General features: G+C 44.1%; 2 protein-coding genes across 3 annotated transcripts in view; both read left to right on the top strand.

The window, feature by feature from the left end:
* LOC117508843 (gastrula zinc finger protein XlCGF26.1-like) overlaps window positions 1-1467 on the top strand; it is a 44740-nt gene extending 43273 nt beyond the window's left edge. Inside the window, exon 8 of the mRNA XM_034168691.1 lies at window positions 220-1467. Coding sequence (XP_034024582.1) covers window positions 220-486 — 267 coding nt within the window. The 3' untranslated portion in view covers window positions 487-1467. The remainder of the gene's footprint in view (window positions 1-219) is intronic.
* A 602-nt stretch (window positions 1468-2069) lies between these two features.
* LOC117508841 (zinc finger protein 2-like) overlaps window positions 2070-19651 on the top strand; it is a 37141-nt gene continuing 19559 nt past the window's right edge. The window contains exons 1-4 of one of the 2 annotated variants that reach the window (XM_034168687.1): window positions 2070-3619; window positions 12465-12563; window positions 13368-13773; window positions 15642-15712. In XM_034168687.1, the coding sequence (XP_034024578.1) occupies window positions 3485-3619; window positions 12465-12563; window positions 13368-13773; window positions 15642-15712 (711 nt within the window). In that variant the 5' untranslated portion in view covers window positions 2070-3484. Of the gene's footprint in view, window positions 3620-11824; window positions 11974-12464; window positions 12564-13367; window positions 13774-15641; window positions 15713-19651 lie in introns of those variants that run through there. The other variant, XM_034168689.1, reaches the window with a different exon arrangement.

Below are 19651 nucleotides of genomic sequence, written 5' to 3'. Positions count from 1 at the left end.
ATAGCAGAAAATGAAAATCTCTTTAGCGTTCCCAGCACACATTGAAGGTATCGCGACCCAAAATCCATGCTTTCCCCAGTACTCTGGTATATTTACTCAGTACATATTTACCCCTGTTAGAGCTGGTCTTCTTTAATGCAAGACTTCCTGTCCTGTTATCATCCCAGATCTGATCGTTTTACTTTTTACAGACTTTCCTTTGAATCTTTCCCTCTAAAGGTGGTCCACACCGGAGAGAAACCGTTCAACTGCGAGACATGTGGGAAATGCTTCAGCAACACGGGCAACCTGAAAAGACACCAGCGTATCCACACAGGGGAGAAGCCGTTTAGCTGTGACACGTGTGGGCGCAGCTTCAACCAGGGCAACAGCCTGAAGGCTCATCAGCAGAGCCACACAGGGGAGAAACAGTTCATCTGTGACAAGTGTGGCAAGAGCTTCTCCTACCTGAGGAACCTGAAGGACCACAAGTGTTTCTACATCTGAGTTTACCTTCCTCAATGAGATGCAATTCTGGTAAAATGTAACAAGTGGAATTCTTCGTTTCCACTCGTGGTCAGTTGTAGCCCTCACCGTAACCAGACGTCTCCTTCAGGCCAGCTGTAGTTGCTGGATTTTGGACAACCCCATGAGGCTGTGGTTGGCAGCGTTGCACGTGGCATACAGGTGACGTGTCCTTCTGTTTCCTGGAGATGGGTGAGAGGACACCACAGTAAATTAAATATCATCTAAAGGAAACAGGACACACTGCTGAGAACAACACTGTCCATACATTGGACAGGAAGAATGGTTTGAGTACAGTACCTGGAGTGGGGCAGGGTCCTAAGGCTGTATGTTTCTGCACGACGATGCTGAACTTTCATCCTTCTCCAGGAAAAGGAAGAATCTAAAATGCTGTATTTGTTTTTAACCCAGAAAGTATCCGATCACTGCTGTTTATCAGTTGCCACCCAAGAATATGATCATGAAAAATAATCAAACTTGGATCATGCTGCCACCTTTTCGGGATGGCCAAAGGCAAAGTCTTTAGGGTCCTGATACTTCTGGTCTTAGTGTCCGATTGAGAGACCTGGAGGGAAATGGGTAGCTTTAGTACTTGGTCTCTTGCGGGGATTGGTGGGTACTGCTGGAGTGACTTTGTGTCCAGTCAGCGGTTACTTGGGGACACCAGGGTGTGTAGTGCTACATTGTGAGGGAACATCAGCTCCAACATTGTGGCAAGGTGGCACTCTTCCCTGAACCTGGATGTGGCTGCCTCAATGCTTTGGACCCCAGCAACTGAGCCAGGCTGCTTTCAGGAGTTCTACATGGGCCGCTGGTCGACCTCAGCGATCGGTGGTCTGGATCCAGGGCAGTCCATAGTAGAGCCCGACCGATATGGATTTTTTTGAGGCCGATGCCGATAACGATATTTGAATGAAAAAAATGCAGATAACACTATGTAACAAATTTTTATTTTTGTTTTGTTCCTGGGTACACAGTGTGTTTTCCTAACCTGTTATGCCTTAAATAAATAGAAAATAGCTGTTATTCCACAGAAACTTTGCTTCTGTGATCAGGACAATGATATTTTGAAATTTGTCTGTTTTCAATAATATTCTCGATTCGCCTTCACTACTACTGAGTAGTCTTCTAGAATATTCTTTAACTGCTAGAACTGTCCAGAATTTTCTAGACGTTTGCAGAATTATCTAGAAATTTCAAGAAACTTTTAGAACTTTCTAGAACGTTAAAAAAAAAAAAATAAAATCAAAGTTTGTGCTGTCATTTTTCCATAGACTTTAGACATAAACAGTTGAAATATAACACTTAGAAGCCAGGAACAGAAATTGTGTTACATAGTGTATCGCTAAATCGGCTGATTTGCCGATAGCCAATATTATTATGTTTTTTTAAATGAATAAAATGTTCTTTTTTGGACCCTTAACAAAAAAGGTATGAGCTAAAAGCTGAAGCTTTGTCCTCATATTGATAAACTTTGCAAGTTCAAAAAATGCAATCAAGAATTAAACCTTTGGGAAATTAGCAAATACATATCCTTAAAAAGAGTTGTGAAATACATCTGATCTTGTACCTCTTGTTGCTGCAACTTAGATATAGGTTATATTACTGGTAGAAAAACTTTTTCAGTTGCAGACAAGTAATTGTGAGAGGAAAGAAACACAAAACTAAGGAAACATTTTCACAACACTCCTCTAAATGTGGGGCGAATGTAATCGCAAAGTTATTACAAACATCCTTATAAACTTACTTGTATGCTTTTGTCAGCCGATCAGTGTAGTGTGACGGCGATCTACGGGGGCCGGTGATGAACACATTTAAGCAGGGTTGTAAGCAGCTCTCAGTTGAATAGAGTCAGACCTCCATCTACTGGACAAACTGTGCAAGGACATTTTACATTGCTGACACAAACATTATTTCAGTGACTGTTCTGTTTGAGAAATTATTGGCGTTTTATCTGCAAAATTTCAGCCGATAGTGAGTACTTTGAAACGGGTTTATATCGGCCGATAATATCGGCCGGCCAATATATCGGTCGGGCTCTAGTCCATAGATCATGGGTTTGTGCATCTGATGATGTCACTGGTGTCAATCATGTCAAAAAAGGTGGACGTGACCCGGACTGTCAGTCTGGAACCTGACCCCCCACTCACTCCAGCCTATTATTATGTTTTTTAAATGAATAAAATGTTCTTTTTTGGACCCTTAACAAAAAAGGTATGAGCTAAAAGCTGAAGCTTTGTCCTCATAAACTCTACACAAACTCACTCCAGCCTATTGCTGGAGTGAGTTTTAAAACTTGATGTGTCCCTGTAGCTGGACTTAAACACTGCTTTCTTCTCTTGTCGGGAATGTGCACAAACTTTAAACAAGCACAGTGTTTGTTGGTTTCAAGAAAAATGTGTTTCTCACAATGTTTTTCCTCTTTTTTTGGGACTGTGCTAAATGATTAATGGCATCGTATATATTTAACTTTGATGTAAAAAGCTTGAATTGGGCGTCCAGTTCAAGGACACAACGTCCATGTCAGACGGTCCAAGAGCACAGTATGGTGGTCCAGGTCCACGTGCCACCACTTCAGGCAAGAGTCATGCTGTTCCAGTCCGCCTGGGTGGAACTGCGTCCGTCCTGAGCCAGACTCCCCTGTGCTGGGGAGGGTTCCGTCTTCAGGATAAAGACGGCAGAGTTTAGCAGCATCTCTGAAGTTATCAGACAACTTCTACAGAAGGACCAGAACTTCTTGCTCATGCCCACACAGGGTGGAGGGACGTGGAGGGACGTGGTCAGCAGGTGTCCCATCAGCACTGGTTTTATTTTTGTACGCCTGGTCGATTGGAGGCGGAAGTGCTGGACAGACGTCAACATCCACCACCACAGAAGAAGAACGGCATCATGGCTGCAGGAGCAGCTCTGTCGCTAGAAATAATCATATTTTAACGTTTTAAACCCTGTTTAATAACTGAATTGTTGAGCAAAGTGTTAGATGTTCGTAGTGGCAGCGATGGAGCAGCGGGTGGACTCTGTTTTAAAGTTGTTGGTGGACGCGACGGTCTCAGAAATGTGTAAAGTTTTGAGCGGTTTGGACTCCGGAGCCGCCACCGTGACGTCAGAGGACAAGGTAAAGTTTTTATGTTTTCTAATGTTCCTGAAAGTGAGCAGCCTCGGACAGAATGAAGTGTAGTTTTAAAAGAGAGAAATCTACGTTTAGCAGGAGCACGTGATTCCGTCGCTTCCGGTCCTCAAACGTGACTTGAATAAAATCCGAACCCTGGGTCATATTGGGCTTTGTTTTTTTTTAAAATAAACCACCATCTGACGGAGTGTTTTAATGTGGGGCTGTGATCTTGGAAGCAGAGATTATTCCATCAACACGTGCACGGTGGCTGACCTTTGACCTGTGAGTATTGTGTAGATCACTGATGTGGGCAGATGGAGAGACTCCAGCTCTGTTCTGTAACAGACCGACAGTAAACGGCTTGTTTGACTTTTTCTTTGGTTGCGGTCTGGAGTCCTAATAGTCCAGTCAAGTTACTCAGTTTAAAGTGTAGGTGACACCAAACAAATGTGCAAAAATAATCACCAAAATGATGATGTGTTGATATTTAAAACAAAAACTAGTGTGGAGCTTTTTTTTTTTTTTTTTTTTTAGTCCAGTCTGAAGGTGTTTTTGAAGCAGCTGTGGAGGACAGCATTGTGGTTTGGAGCCTTACAATGAGGGAGAAGAAACCTTGCAGAAAAAAAACCTCAAGTCTGACAACAGTGCTGATAATTATTGGCAGAGTTCAGAACACAGAATGGTGATTATAAAATAAAATAATGCAGGCGATTTTGGCATGAAGCAGATGATTACCCCCCAGCTATGTGGTCATAATCGACTGCTAAAATAATTTAACAAAGCTTTACTGTCCTTGAAATGACACAAGGGACTGACAGTTATTTTTAAAATAAATATTTCCTTTTTTGAATACAGTTAATGTACTGTATGTTAGTAACATAGCACATTATTAAATATTAAAACCATTCACAGAAGGAGTAAATAATATAGTCTTACCCGTACTTTTCAGTGAGATCATCTTTAAATGTATCCACCTTTACAAAACGACATCTGATAATTTGATTCCTTCTGTCCTGGTTGAAGAAAAGTCCATATGTCACATGGGAGTTTGGTGCCAGCAGTGGCAGCTGTAATCCGTTATTGCGGCTGATAGATCAAGTCTTTGCTCTTAATGAGCCGCTTTGCGCTGCAATTTGAAAGACTCATAGCTCCTCATCTACTTATGTCTCAGTCTGCACACGACAAAATTATCCCATAAAACAAAAAAATCTGAAAATAATCAGGTTTGCCTCCATGTCGAGTGGAGAACCCGGGGGCAAGTGCGAGTTCATAATTATGTGTTTCCACCTGCCAGTCGAAAAAGATTCTGCCAGCGAGAGTGGATCCACCTGCTCTGGTTGCTCATCCAGAACAAAAGAGGGATCATCTCCTTCATCATCAGACTCCACTATCTGGTTCAGATTCTGACAACACGCTGATGGCTCTGTCTTGGTCCAAAAAAAAAAAACTGAAGTGCTTGCTCAACATTCATAAGACGCCGCATTTTTACAAAACAAAAACACCACCACCACACCGCTAAATACTCCACCAAAATTATACACACTGCAAACACACCAAATATTTTTCTGATTTCTCAAAATACCAAAACTGTAATCAAATGTACACCCGAAATGCATGCGTAAGCAGTGTTTTTCACGTTTGAAGATTTGCTTGCAGCTGTGTATGTTTGCTTTTAATGTGTGCATTCTGTCACGTGTAGCCTTTGCCACACTCCTGCCTTTGTTTTTTGCTTTTTTGCATTGTAGGAATGTGCCCCGTTCTCAAAATGATAAAGCAAACAGCACTCAGGTTTATAGACGTACAGCAGGACACACTGCTTCCTTGTTAGACTGGGTGTCTCTTGGTGAGAGAGAGACAGCGCTGTCTCTCTCTGCCTTTTTTTTTTTCCAAAACCCTGGTGTTTCTGATTACCGGTGCTGTGGCTGTGTGATCAAGCAGTCAGTCACATGCATGCGCGGGTTCGATTACCAGTTCTGATCACGCACAAACAGGCTCTGCGTATGTGGATCAGACACACACACACATGCTTCACCTTCTCTCCAGTTGGTTCACTCTGGATGAATGCATTCAGTGTTTGGATGTGTTGTAGTGCATGTACACACGTGCACAAAAGGACTGTCTCGTACATAATTCAGCAAATGAAACGTTCAGAAAAGAATGCAGCCATTTGCAGTCACACCTCTGTGGATCAAAGCTGTTCACACGTGAATGTCCGCTGCTGCTGTAAGTTCCTTGATGGGACCCTTGAGCCATAAGGGTCCCATGAACCTTGATGCTCAGTCACACTTGTGTAAACTGTCGCCTAATTTGCACAACCCGTGGTGCAGTTTGCTCTGAGAGATCACTGCAGACGACACAAAATATTACATCGTGTCAGCCCTCAGCAGCTCCATGACAACGAGCTGAAACTTTTTTTCACACTTGATGCTCAAAGTCACACTTCTGTACACTGCCGCCTGGTTTGCACAACCCGAGGTGCAGTTTGCTCTGAGAGATCACCGCAAATGACACAAAATATTACGTCATGACGGCCCTCAGCAGCTCTACGGCAATGAGGCTGATTGCGCTCCTGCAAAGCCCCCCGCTGCAAACAAATACCCAGTGATCAAGCATCACCTCCTCAAATCTTTTGAACTGTCAGACTGAAAGGGCCAGCAGGCTCTTCTGTCTGCATGGGCTGGAGGACAGCAAGCCCTTCAGAGTTCATGGACAGAATGCTGCAGCTCCTGAGAGGACACCAGCTGGACTTTTTGTGCAGCAACTTTCTCCTGAGGTGTGCGCAGCACTGGCTAACACCACGATCACGGTCTGCCATGTGCTGGCGGAGGAGCCCAACAAATTCTTCCTTGTCGGCCAGCACCACAGCAGCTGCACTTGCCCCATCACAAGCAGCGGCAGAAGCCCCACACCAGCACCGCCGTGGAGAAGCTGCATCTGTCCTCCACAGCAGTGCTCACAAACTGGCTTCTGCACTGTATGAAAACATTCAGCTAGTCGAACGAAGTCAAACTAAACGCTAACATTACAAAAACTAAGCAAATGTTAAGAAACCATCAAGAACGACAGCAAAGTGAAAGGAAGATGAATTGAGATTTTCAGCGGCATTTGTTCAAATTTTTCGGCAGTTTAAAAATCCTGACGAAGTGCCAGCTGCAGGAACGAAGCTGCGCAAAGGTTAAACGATGGCAACAAAAGTCCAGTTCTCTTTTTTCGTTTGGGCTTCATTGTCCTTCGTAGTGTTGTGTGACCGAGCCTTAAGGTTCGAACCCACCACTAATTGCAAAATGTTTCATTTTGATGTCTCCTCTGATATACCCCTGGAATAACATAATAGAAATGGAAAACAATACAAAGGGTGAAAGGGCCCAAAATATGCTAATTTATGTTAATTGGGTGTGAACATCAAAGGAACCACTGTGAAAACATTCTATGTGCACATGCCAGTTTCGGTTGTGACACACTGTACGGGGTTGGGAAAGGTCTTCAAAAGGCTGCTTCATGATTCTGAAGTCAGGAAACATGCAGAGATCTGTCTGACTGGCCCAGATACTGAACATGATCAAATCATTGAAGGTAGTTGTGTCCCTGTACAATGGAGGAAAAAAATGACAGCCTCAACAAAATTAGATGCCAGCGATTTAAAGAAGAGATTGTTAGGTGTTCAAAAAGCGATTCAGGCACGGGTTTTGTCACCAACTTCAGGTGCACTCAACTACATGTCTTCCATCAAATATATGAATGTATGTATAAATCTAAGCCTATGCAACACTGTGCTACTGTACACCAAGGCTCTGCAATTGTATGCAACCCTACACCAGTCAGGCAAACTTTTAGGTTTTTTATCAGTACATACCGGCATTGCTACATTTTATTCATCCCGCTGAACTTTGCTGGCAGTGAAGCTTCAAAACCACAGAAGAAGAGGCAGGCCAAGCGTCCCCCCTGCACGCAACTTACGCAGGCATTCCTGCGTACAAGATATGCAGCACACTGCAACGCTACGCAGGCCTGGTGTGAAAGGTGGTTTATAGACTTGGTGGGTTTGATTGTTGTCGGACGCCGTCGTATTTGTGACCTCACATTTTAGTATTGGCTCGGCTCGCTTGGAACCGCTCCCGAGGAGGTACTAAAAAAAAGCACCCGGTACCAGATACTACCCTAATGGAAAAGCGAAAAAACCGAGTAGAGTCGAGCCGAGTAGTGCTACTTTTGTGAAGTAGAAAAGCGCCTTTATATTAAAGCTGTGCTGAATTTGCTAAAAGCATGACATCACGTTTCTTCACTGTTTGTGCACGAGGACTTCCACTCCATGCACGTTCTCGCTGAGACTGTGTGCATTCTTTCTCTATACAGTCTTTTTCTTCAAGAGCCGCTGTGGCTCTTTCTCCACTTTTAAAGAAATCCAACTAATGAACTGAAATCATGTAAACCAGGTTTTTCCATTTATTGCATTACCGAGGTGCATGTAAATGCCAGTGATTAGATTATTACTGTTCTCTAATTACAGTTACCTGATTATTCTGGTCTCGCCAATAGTTTTACATCCTCATTGAGCACAACTTTGGATGCTGTAGCTCCTCTGAAAAAGAGAGCCTTAAATCAGAAGTGCCTGACTCCGTGGTATAACTCACAAACTCGCAGCTTAAAGCAGATAACCCGTAAGTTGGAGAGGAAATGGCGTCTCACTAATTTAGATCTTCACTTAGCCTGGAAAAAGAGTCTGTTGCTCTATAAAAAAGCCCTCCGTAAAGCTAGGACATCTTACTACTCATCACTAATTGAAGAAAATAAGGACAACCCCAGGTTTCTTTTCAGCACTGTAGCCAGGCTGACAAAGAGTCAGAGCTCTATTGAGCCGAGTATTCCTTTAACTTTAACTAGTAATGACTTCATGACTTTCTTTGTTAATAAAATTTTAACTGTTAGAGAAAAAAATTACTCATAACCATCCCAAAGACATATCGTTATCTTTGGCTGCTTTCAGTAATGCTGGTATTTAGTTAGTCTCTTTCTCTCCGATTGTTCTGTCTGAGTTATTTTCATTAGTTACTTCCTCCAAACCATCAACATGTCTATTAGACCCCATTCCTACCAGGCTGCTCAAGGAAGCCCTACCATTAATTAATGCTTTGATCTTAAATATGATCAATCTATCTTTATTAGTTGGCTATGTACCACAGGCTTTTAAGGTGGCAGTAATTAAACCATTACTTAAAAAGCCATCACTTAACCCAGCTATCTTAGCTAATTATAGGCCAATCTCCAACCTTCCTTTTCTCTCAAAAATTCTTGAAAGGGTAGTTGTAAAACAGCTAACTGATCATCTGCAGAGGAATGGTCTATTTGAAGAGTTTCAGTCAGGTTTCAGAATTCATCATAGTACAGAAACAGCATTAGTGAAGGTTACAAATGATCTTCTTATGGCCTCAGACAGTGGACTCATCTCTGTGCTTGTCCTGTTAGACCTCAGTGCTGCTTTTGATACTGTTGACCATAAAATTTTAATTCAGAGATTAGAACATGCCATAGGTATTAAAGGCACTGCACTGCGGTGGTTTGAATCATATTTATCTAATAGATTACAATTTGTTCATGTAAATGGGAAGTCTTCTTCACAGAAGGTTAATTATGGAGTTCCTTTTGGGAAAGTGTAGGGACACGGACCCAGAACCAGGACCCAGCAAAGGAACCGGACAATGGATGAGCCAATAAATAACAGTTTACTGTTGTAAATGTGCACAACGGAATACAGACAGAACCAGAATTTGGATTACAGACAATTACACGAAGATGACGTGTGGGCAGGCTCGAGGATAGGAGAGCACTGTCCAGAGAAGAGCTGGACCCCACACGATTTCCACTACCACCGGATCTGGAAACACACTGGAGACGCCAAGTCCTGAGTCCCCAGGTGGCCACCGTCTTCAGCTGCCGGATCTGGTACTGCTGGCAGGAAGCAGAAAAACAGATGTAATGAGTGTGTGAAAACACACCCAGTAAACAGTCAGCACGTCTTTCTTTCCAGGTGGGAACAACACCTCCACCTCCAACACAGTTCAACTCCGGTTGTCTCTGTAGTTCGGTGTGACAAGTGAACGCCCTTCACTTCGTCACCACTCCATACTCCGACAGACGACAACAGTGAGTAGACTCCTGAAACAATATCACAGAATAGAGAAAGTAATGTGCGCACGGCACAATCACGGCCGAGGTATTACCTTAGAGAGAGACGATATCTCGGCAGTGAGGTGGAGATGTTGTCTGGCTTTTATGGGATGATTGATGAGTGGTGATGAGTGACAGCTGGTAAGGGTGATGAGTGACAGCTGTCACTCCGGTGGCTCCTGCGTGGTGGCAGCGCCCTCTCGTGCCCGAAGCCCACACTTCGGGCAGGGCGCCCTCTGGTGGTGGACCAGCAGTACCTCCTTTTCTGGCGGCCCACACAACAGTTCCACAAGGTTCTGTGCTAGGACCAATTTTATTCACTTTATACATGCTTCCCTTAGGCAGTATTATTAGAAAGCATTGCTTAAATTTTCATTGTTACGCAGATGATACCCAGCTTTATCTATCCATGAAGCCAGAGGACACATACCAGTTAGTTAAACTGCAGGAATGTCTTACAGACATAAAGACATGGATGACCTCTAATTTCCTGCTTTTAAATTCAGATAAAACTGAAGTTATTGTACTTGGCCCACAAATCTTAGAAACATGGTGTCTAACCAGATCCTTATTCTGGATGGCATTACCCTGACCTCTAGTAATACTGTGAGAAATCTTGTAGTCATTTTTGATCAGGATATGTCCTTCAATGCGCATATTAAGCAAATATGTAGGACTGCTTTTTTGCTTTTGCGCAATATCTCTAAAATTAGAAAGGTCTTGTCTCAGTGTGATGCTGAAAAACTAATTCATGCATTTATTTCCTCTAGGCTGGACTATTGTAATTCATTATTATCAGGTTGTCCTAAAAGTTCCCTGAAAAGCCTTCAGTTAATTCAAAATGCTGCAGCTAGAGTACTGACAGGGACTAGAAGGAGAGAGAATATTTCACCCATATTGGCCTCTCTTCATTGGCTTCCTGTTAATTCTAGAATAGAATTTAAAATTATTCTTCTTACTTATAAGGTTTTGAATAATCAGGTCCCATCTTAGGGACCTCATAGTACCATATCACCCCTATAGAGAACTTCGCTGTCAGACTGCAGGCTTACTTGTAGTTCCTAGGGTTTTTAAGAGTAGAATGGGAGGCAGAGCCTTCAGCTTTCAGGCTCCTCTCCTGTGGAACCAGCTCCCAATTCAGATCAGGGAGACAGACACCCTCTCTACTTTTAAGATTAGGCTTAAAACTTTCCTTTTTGCTAAAGCTTATAGTTAGGGCTGGATCAAGTGACCCTGAACCATCCCTTAGTTATGCTGCTATAGACTTAGACTGCTGGGGGGTTCCCATGATGCACTGAGTGTTTCTTTCTCTTTTTGCTCTGTATGCACCACTCTGCATTTAATCATTAGTGATTGATCTCTGCTCTCTTCCACAGCATGTCTTTTTCCTGGTTCTTTCTCTCAGCCCCAACCAGTCCCAGCAGAAGACTGCCCCTCCCTGAGCCTGGTTCTGCTGGAGGTTTCTTCCTGTTAAAAGGGAGTTTTTCCTTCCCACTGTCGCCAAGTGCTTGGTCACAGGGGGTCATTTTGACCGTTGGGGGTTTTTCTGTAATTATTGTATGGCTTTTGCCTTACAATATAAAGTGCCTTGGGGCAACTGTTTGTTGTGATTTGGCGCTATATAAATAAATTTGATTTGAATTGATTTGATGTGAATGTGGTTGTGTAATGAAAAGGAAACCATTAAAACTGTAACAGTTAATTCAAAATGGTTTGTTCAGCAGGTCATTTTCTTCACCTCCAAATTCTGCCCGGCAACATCAAGAAAAAAAAACAACAATTGCATTGCATTGTCAGTGTGACTATTTTTGCTTAGCAGCACCTGACTAATGTACTTTATTTAGTAAAGATTTTACGGTTTGTTTATTGTTCACATGCGTTTTCTCCAAGTTGGTCGTCATGGGGGAGCGCAAAAATTTCAGGAATTTGCTGGTTCCACAACTGAAAAAAAATTCTTGCTGTGAGTGGTGTTTCCTGGTGTATGAAACTGTGCCAGGAGTCATTCTTGCTCAAGTTTATCCAGTTATGGAGAAGTGTGACCATGAGTCAGCGGGATGGTGGTGTGATATAATTCTAAAGTATTTCACGACGACGGATGGCTGTGTTTGCGATCTGAACAGGAGAGCTTGGATGTGGACATGGGATTTGAAAGGACTACCAGCAGACAAAAGAAAGAATCAAGCAACACAAATGTGATGATGGCTATCGAATATTTACTGAAGAGAACGGTTACTTTGTTTACATATGAAGCTGTGTGAAACTGGATTAGCAGACAGCAGAGCTAGACTGCACGGCTGCTGTGTGCAAACACGGAAGTCGTTAAAATCAGATGGATGTTTCAGGGATTGTATTTATTACTACTTTATTTGTGCTTTCTGAATTCACCACGGGTTATGAAGGAGGTAGAGACGTTTCAGCCATCCTCGAAAATTCAAAAATCAAGAGTGGAATAGTGGCTATTATAGGTACCATACTGTAGGTACCATGCTATTGGGAGAATTGGTTGCTGATGATAAAAGCGTTGAAATTCTGTGACTTCTTGGTGCAGGGATGTCCGTAAAGTTCAGTGTCATGTTTCACATACTGTCTTTTGGTTGGTTTTACGTGATCGTTGAGTCGCTTCTTGATGATCTGTCGTTTTGTTCGTGTACGATGAACCTGCCGTTCTGTGTCGTTCCACCAGGTGATCCAGTTCAGTGTCTTCATGACATCTCTGGCCAAAGATGCTGTGGAGAACATCTGCCAGCTTTTCCATGAATGTTCCTCTTTGCTCCAGCTACAAGTATGTCACATTACAACAGTGAATTTGAGAAGAATGTCGGCTCTCTTCTCCTGATATTCACTTTTAGCTTTAAGTAACAGAATGCTGATGGTTTTATAGCGGAAAGTCCCTGAGGACTCAAAACTGAAAAATACAGTCAGCACAGGTCAAATATATCAAATGAAACTCTTCTGTGGATATCAGACACGCATGTATTTGGTAACTCAGAACAAGAATTTGAATGTATTGAAATGACAGCATTATTAGAAAATACACTTTTATTGATAAATTGTTCTTTCAAAGTCATTTTTGTTGGCACTTTAAACAAAATTCGCTTGACTGTTTTAGGCCTATCACTACGACGTTTCCACGAGACACCAGTTCTCATCTTGGGCACTACTTGTATTTTCTTTTTATGTGCACTTTGTGTTGAGCTGGCTGTGTGTGCAGTGTACGCCGACATGGTGGATTAAATTACTTTTATGGCAAAATGTTTTTTGTGTCCTTTGTTGTTTGTAGAATTTGTGCTTTAATGACATCACAAAGATGATGAGACAAATAATCTGGTATACTTTTAATATAGTTGGAGTATTTTTAAATTTTGACCTCTGTGTTCTTCATTGACCCCTACGTGGCTGCAGCTACCACTCTGGATTGGCCACCATACATTACTCTGTAGGTCATGGTACACTGAGGCTGGATTGTAAGTGTTGTTTTGCCATCTTAAGTCATACCGAAATCCTGTTTGGCCCATGGACTATTATTCCTCAGGCAGGGTAATGGTTGTCAGTGCTCCTTCTTCTTCCTGTTTGACTTTTTGTGTAGGTGTCCAAAGGTTTAGTGGAGATCAAGGACCTGAAGAAGAGACTGGAGTCAGCAGAGACGGAGCTGAAGCTGTTGTTGGAGCGTGGAGGAGAGCAGAATAATGTGGCGCAGCTGGCGGAGGAAGCCTTGGACCTGCCGGAGGGAGCCTCGGCCCTGCCGGAGGGAGCCTCGGCCCTGCCGGAGGGAGCCACGGTCCTGCCGGAGGGAGCCTCGGTCCTGCCGGAGGGAGCCTCGGTCCTGCCGGAGGGAGCCTCGGTCCTGCCGGAGGGAGCCTCGGTCCTGCCGGAGGGAGCCTCGGACCGGCCGGAGGGAGCCTCGGACCGGCCGGAGGGAGCCGCGGACCGGCTGGAGGGAGCCGCAGACTGGCCGGAGGATGTGGTACTTTCAGCCAGTGACAGCGCAGAAGGTGCAGTAACTCTTGTTTGCTGTCTGCTACAGCAGGATTTAGGAATGACCGCCTGATGCGCTTTTACCCAGGAAACACCTGGTCACACTGAATGCACTCTGACTAGGAATTGAACCGTGATCACAGGAGCATTTTTTGTTGTTCCCTCTTGGTGAGCCTTTTCTCTCACTTAGCTTTGTTTCTCTTTAGTGAATTTCAAAGCAGAAAGAGATTCTCAGCCTCCAAAAGATGATTTTAATTCTCCCTACCACATACAGGTACTTGTGTACCCTCATAGGGGGCGCACTATTTGTTTTGCCTGAATTTTTCTGAGGTTTGCTGACAAAGGTATTTCCGGCCCCTTTGTAATACTGGAATATTCAGAAAAAACAAACATCAGATATGTCTAAATAAGATGGGATAAACACAAAGTCGGAACAAATACACAACCGCATCCCGCTGATTTTGCGCCTCCTGTGTTTGCACACAGCTGCTGTGTAGAATATCATCCCACTGTCTGCTGCTCCCGTTTCACACATAAAACAAAGTCATTATCTCCCTTGATATTTCCAGGTCCAGGGTTCTCGCCAGCACAGTTGAGCACTGTTGCTGTTTAAATCACTATGTTGTGATTTAGCTTGTGGCATTATATTCAAGAAGACTTGAGGCTGTAATTGCTGCCAAAGATGCATCAACAAAGTATTTAGCAAAGGGTTTGAATATTTATGTACATTTGATTTCTTAGTGTTTTTATTTTTAAGAATTTAGCTCATATTAAAAAGAGAACCTTTTTCATGTTGTCATTATGGGGTGTTGTGAGTATAATTTTGAGGTGGGAAAAATGTACTCCATTTTGGCATTTGGCTGTAACGTAAAATGTGGAATAAGTAAAGCGATTACTTTCTGGATTCACTGTATATACTGGACAAAGTCACCCATATAGAGAACCGGTGTCGCAGACCGAACGGTCCCCCCTTAAAATCGGTCCACCCTGCCTTCACTGCGCATGCGTCATTAGCTGCAGTTCACGGATTATCACCTCGTTTCTGCTTCACACTGCCTCCAGTCATCATGTGTCTCAGCGACAGATATCTGAAGCTTTTGTACAACAATCATTTCCACATAAATTCAGCGTTACTTCATCATAAAAGACAGAGGAAGCGATCAGAGCGCCACAGCTGCACGAGCTGCTAGCTGATTCCTGTCAGTCATTTCAAAGCGTCAGAGTATCGCCTCATTTCTGCTTAAAACAGTTTTGTTTCATCTTAAAGAAATGGAAAATTAACATAATTTCTGAGTGGATTGGTAGATTATGATGTTGAGAGCCCTTATGAAAAGTTGTAGGCATGTGTGATCATTTATGTTAAAGTTAAGAGCGTCTTGTATGACTGGTCTAAAGCCATCAGCAGGCGGCCACGCCGTCTGCTATAACAGACGTGTGATGTCCCATGAGCACAGAGGTTCAACACTCCGCCGGTGTCGCTCTTCAGTATAGATGGGGCAAAGCACGTGAGCGTCAATCAACGTCCCGGATCGGGTTCTGATACGGCCGTAATTCACGGATCAGTATTTCCCGATCCAACCTGCGGGATGTTCCGATACTGGAGAGAAACCACGTCTGTGAAACCTCTCTTGTGCTGTCTGCTCTGTTTACTGCTGAATGGAGGGTGGGGAGGGGGAGGGGGCGGTTTCTGAGCTGAAGGCAAGTTGTTTCTTCCGCACACCGCAGAAGAAACTGAGTTGTGTTAAGTAGTGTTTGATATGAACACTGTGTAATGACGTTTTGTTCTCTGTCCAAAGGTGGCTCGTCTGTGTCTGTGTCCTTTTTGAAGCACTAAAGCACATGTGTCCAACAAGCTGCAATTGAATGACATTTTGAATTTTCACAGTGGTGGATGGAAGTGTTGCTGGAGTGGAGGAATCATCTATCGTTCTCCTGTGGAATGGCACATCTTTGGAGGTAAATTCCTGCCCTACCTCCATGTTTCTGTTCTACACAGAGCAAAATGTGTGAAGATACTCAGTACATGAACACATTTCAGCAGGAATTCATTCAGAAATATCTGATGTCAGCATATACTTCGTGGTGCCGTGGTTCCTGCAGAAAACAATAACAAAAGCTCTGTGGTCTTAACTACTGAATGAAGTGATCATTAAAATGTTGCACACTGCTTCACGTTCCGTGATCCTTAACTGACAAGAAATCAAACTTGGGTGAATTGGAAACTTTATAATTGTCCAGGTCTCACTTGCAAAAGAGGTCTTGATCTCAATTGGACTAACCTGGTTAAATACATAAAATAAAAATAGGAAATTTGTGATGGGGATGTTGGCTGGAACATTGTCCTGGTTTTCACTGAAGTCATTATGATCTGTGAGAGTAGGGAGGAAGTTGGGGTGAGCCTGGAGTGGTGGAGATACTCTCTGGAAAGATGGGGAATGAAACCCTGTGTGAAATGTTTGACTTTCCTGCAGAAAGAAATGTTTACACAGCCGATTAGGACCTGGCTAGGCATTTGTAGTGAGGGTAGGAAGGGGATTGGCCTTTTGGGGGTCACGCCTGCCCAAGTCCGGCAGTCCCAGACCAATAAGTAACCCTCCGGGTCATCTGCGGTCAGGAAGAGCCACCTAGACCAAGCGCAGATGTAAAACAGTGGCTCACGAGTTCAGCAAATGGTGCAACAAGGGAATTTCATGATAACGATACTGGAAATGTTTCAAATGGACAATCTAGTAACCAGCGACAATGCCAAGGTTGTGGACGTGCGTTTAAATCCGAAAAGGGCGGAAGATCCACCAGACAAAGATGAAGTGCGGTCGCATTGTGACAGACATTCAACGCTCAGTGCAAACTGATAAGTCTGCGGTTAATGAGGGCCTGGAGCTCAACCACAGTGCCCTTACAGAACCTGTAGTGGATGACGCAAAGGACCACATGAAGATTAAGTGGCCGAGTTCGCAGAACAAGGTAGATTGGAAAAGCATGGAGGAGGACCTAGTTCCGGCCATTGGCATGCTTAGAGGAAAGCCTGTGAGAAGAATGGAGAATTTCTCCAAGATGGTGTGCGAGTATGGAAGATCAAGATTCGGTGTAATTGAGCGGAAGGTGCAGAAGAAGATGGAGAAAAGGATCAGATCAATAGGCGAAGGAGGAAAATCAAAGAGTTAAGGAAGAAGTACAGCGGTTACGGAGGGCGAAGAGAGAGGTGAGTGGGGAAGAGGTGCAGACAATCGATGAGTTGGTAAAGCTGGCAAGAAATGGTATTAGCAAGTTGGCGAAGGCAGAGCAGAAAGCAGTGAGGCATAGAGAATCTAGGAAGGCCCAAAAAGACTTCACAGAGGACCCCTTCAAGTTTACAAAGAAGGTTTTTGCAGAGAAGACAAATGGGACCCTGAAGATACCAAGAGAGCAGCTTGAGGAAGCCTTGATGACGACCTATGCTGATCCAAACAGGAATAGCCAAGTAGAGAGTATAGATGGCCTTAATAGACCACAAGAACCTGAAGTGCCTTTCGACCTGTGTAGGATACGGCTATGTGAAGTACAGGCGGTTGTTAAGAAAGCCAGAGCAAAGGCAGTCGGAGGCCCAAATGGGATCACGTATGCAGTGTACAAGAACTGTCCAAGCTGACAAAGTGTCTCTGGAAAATTGCTTGCGAGTGTTTGGGAGTCTGGTGGAGATACCCGACAGCTGGTGCATTGCTGATGGAATTTACATACCAAGGAGAACGACGCTGGTGGCTCTTGGTCAGTTCAGACCAATATCTTTGTTAAATGTTGAGGGCAAGATCTTCTTCATGGTGCTTGCAAAGAGACTAACCCAATTTCTGCTGGCTAATAGCCTTATCAATACCAGCATCCAGAAAGCGGGTATTCCTGGTTTTCCAGGTTGCCTTGAGCATGTTTCTATGATCTGGAATAGGATAATGCAAGTAAAGAATGTGAAGAAGGAGCTCCATGTGATATGGTTGGATTTGGCCAACGCCTATGGTTCTGTCCCACATAGAATGATTCGGTTCGCTTTGGATTTTCTTCCATGTCCCAGGGAAATTGCAGCAGGCAGTTGAGAAGTACTTCGGGAAATTTAAGTTCCGGTTTACGATGGAGGAGTTCACGACTAATTCATGCGCCGGAGAAGGTATCGCAATGGGATGTGCGATATCACCTGTTTTGTTCATTTTGGTGATGGAAGTGATTATAGAGAAGCTGTGGTGGTGATGAGTACCAGCTAAAGGCCTTTATGGACGACCTGACAGTTCTAGAAGCGGAGGAATGGAGAGCCAAGAAGTTGGTGGAGCGTTAGTGACATGGTCAGGCATGGTGTTTAAAGCTAAGAAGAGCAGGTATCTTACGCTACGGGCTGGGAAAGTTGTTGACGAAGTTTTCATGGTTGAAGGTGAACGAATTCCGTCAGTGAAAGAAAAGGGCATGAAGAGCTAGGTCGTGGTACTCCTTTCCAATCACAGACCGACATCGAGGGGTTGAAGTCCAGCAGCAAGCTGAAGATGGACTGAGAGCAGTTGCAAAGACGAAGCTACCTGGGAAGTTTAAGGTCTGGATGGTTCAGTTTGGGTTACTACCAAGGTTGATGTGGCCGTTGACAGTTTATGAAGTGGCGCTGACAAGAGTTGAGAGTATTGAAGGGAAGATCAGTAGATGGTACGAAAGTGGCTAGGAGTTCCTAAGATGCTGACAAATGTAGCCTCTACGGTCGGTCAAACGAAGCTCCAGTTTCCCTTATCATCAGTGGTGGAAGAATATAAAGTTGCGAAGTTAGACTACAGTCAGTGCTAAATGATTCCAATGACCAAGTGATAAGTAATAACCAACCGGCCCTGCAAGTTGGGCGGAAGTGGAATGTTGTGGTATGGTGAAAGAAGTTGAGGCCGTAGCACGTCAACGTGAAATTGTTGGAGTGGTGCGTGAAAAGGGAGCTTGCCTTGGCGTAGTAGAAGGCAACGATTTTGGTCAAAGTCAGAGCTGGGGAATGAAGAAAGATCAGAGAGCAGGAGACTCATCATTTGATAGAGCTGAAAGGTGTCTAGAGCAGCACAGCAGGGTCAGCAAGGTCGATGGATGACGGGGATGTAGAGGAGAGAAAGGTGACTTGGAAGGACATTTGGGGAAGAAGTTTGGGAGTCTGAAGCGGCTACTTCAGATGATGTATGATGTGTTTCCATCACCAACGAACCTGAGAAGATGGGGTACTGGCAAGAGTGCGAACTGCCATCTGTGTGGAAAGTATGCCACTCTTCACCATATCTTGTCAGCGTGTCATGTTGCTCTGAGTAGAGGATGGTATACATTTAGGCACAACTTAGTTCTGAAGGTGGCTGTGAAGGCAGTAAACGAAGCGTTTGTCCCAGTGAAGAAGAGCCAACCAGTTAAGTTTGTGAGAGCCGGTGAACAGGTGAGAGGTCGGAAGCAGAAGAGGACAGGCACTGGTCCAAAAAGAAAGTGGACTGTGTTAGAAGACAAGACTTTGCCAGTAGATGTGGCGGTGTCTGATCTGAGGCCTGATGTTACGCTGATTGACAGGGAGGAAAGGAGGGTAATACTTGGAGAGCTGACAGTCCAGTGGGAGGAGGATATTGATGGAGCACGACAGAGGAAGCTCAACCGCTATGAAGATATGAGGGTGGAGATAGGAGAGCAAGGCTGGAAGGTGGAGGTCATTCCTTTTGAGGTGGGATGCCGGGGTTTCCCCGCAGCATCGGTGGGTCATTTCCTGAGCGCAGCTGGTGTTGATGGATGTCGTATGGTGGTGAAGGAAATGGGAGAAAGAGCAGAAGAAGGCAGCACCTGGATTTTACGGGCCTGGGCGCAACAGTAAACAGCTGTTGCGGACCCACTATCATGAGGGATACTGAGCTTAATGGGTCAAAATCCCGAGGAGTG

The sequence above is a fragment of the Thalassophryne amazonica genome, chromosome 4 (assembly GCF_902500255.1).
Source record: "Thalassophryne amazonica chromosome 4, fThaAma1.1, whole genome shotgun sequence".
Taxonomy (NCBI): Eukaryota; Metazoa; Chordata; class Actinopteri; order Batrachoidiformes; family Batrachoididae; genus Thalassophryne; species Thalassophryne amazonica.
Note: the sequence above shows the minus strand (reverse complement) of the source record. Positions and strands in the feature narration are given on the sequence as shown.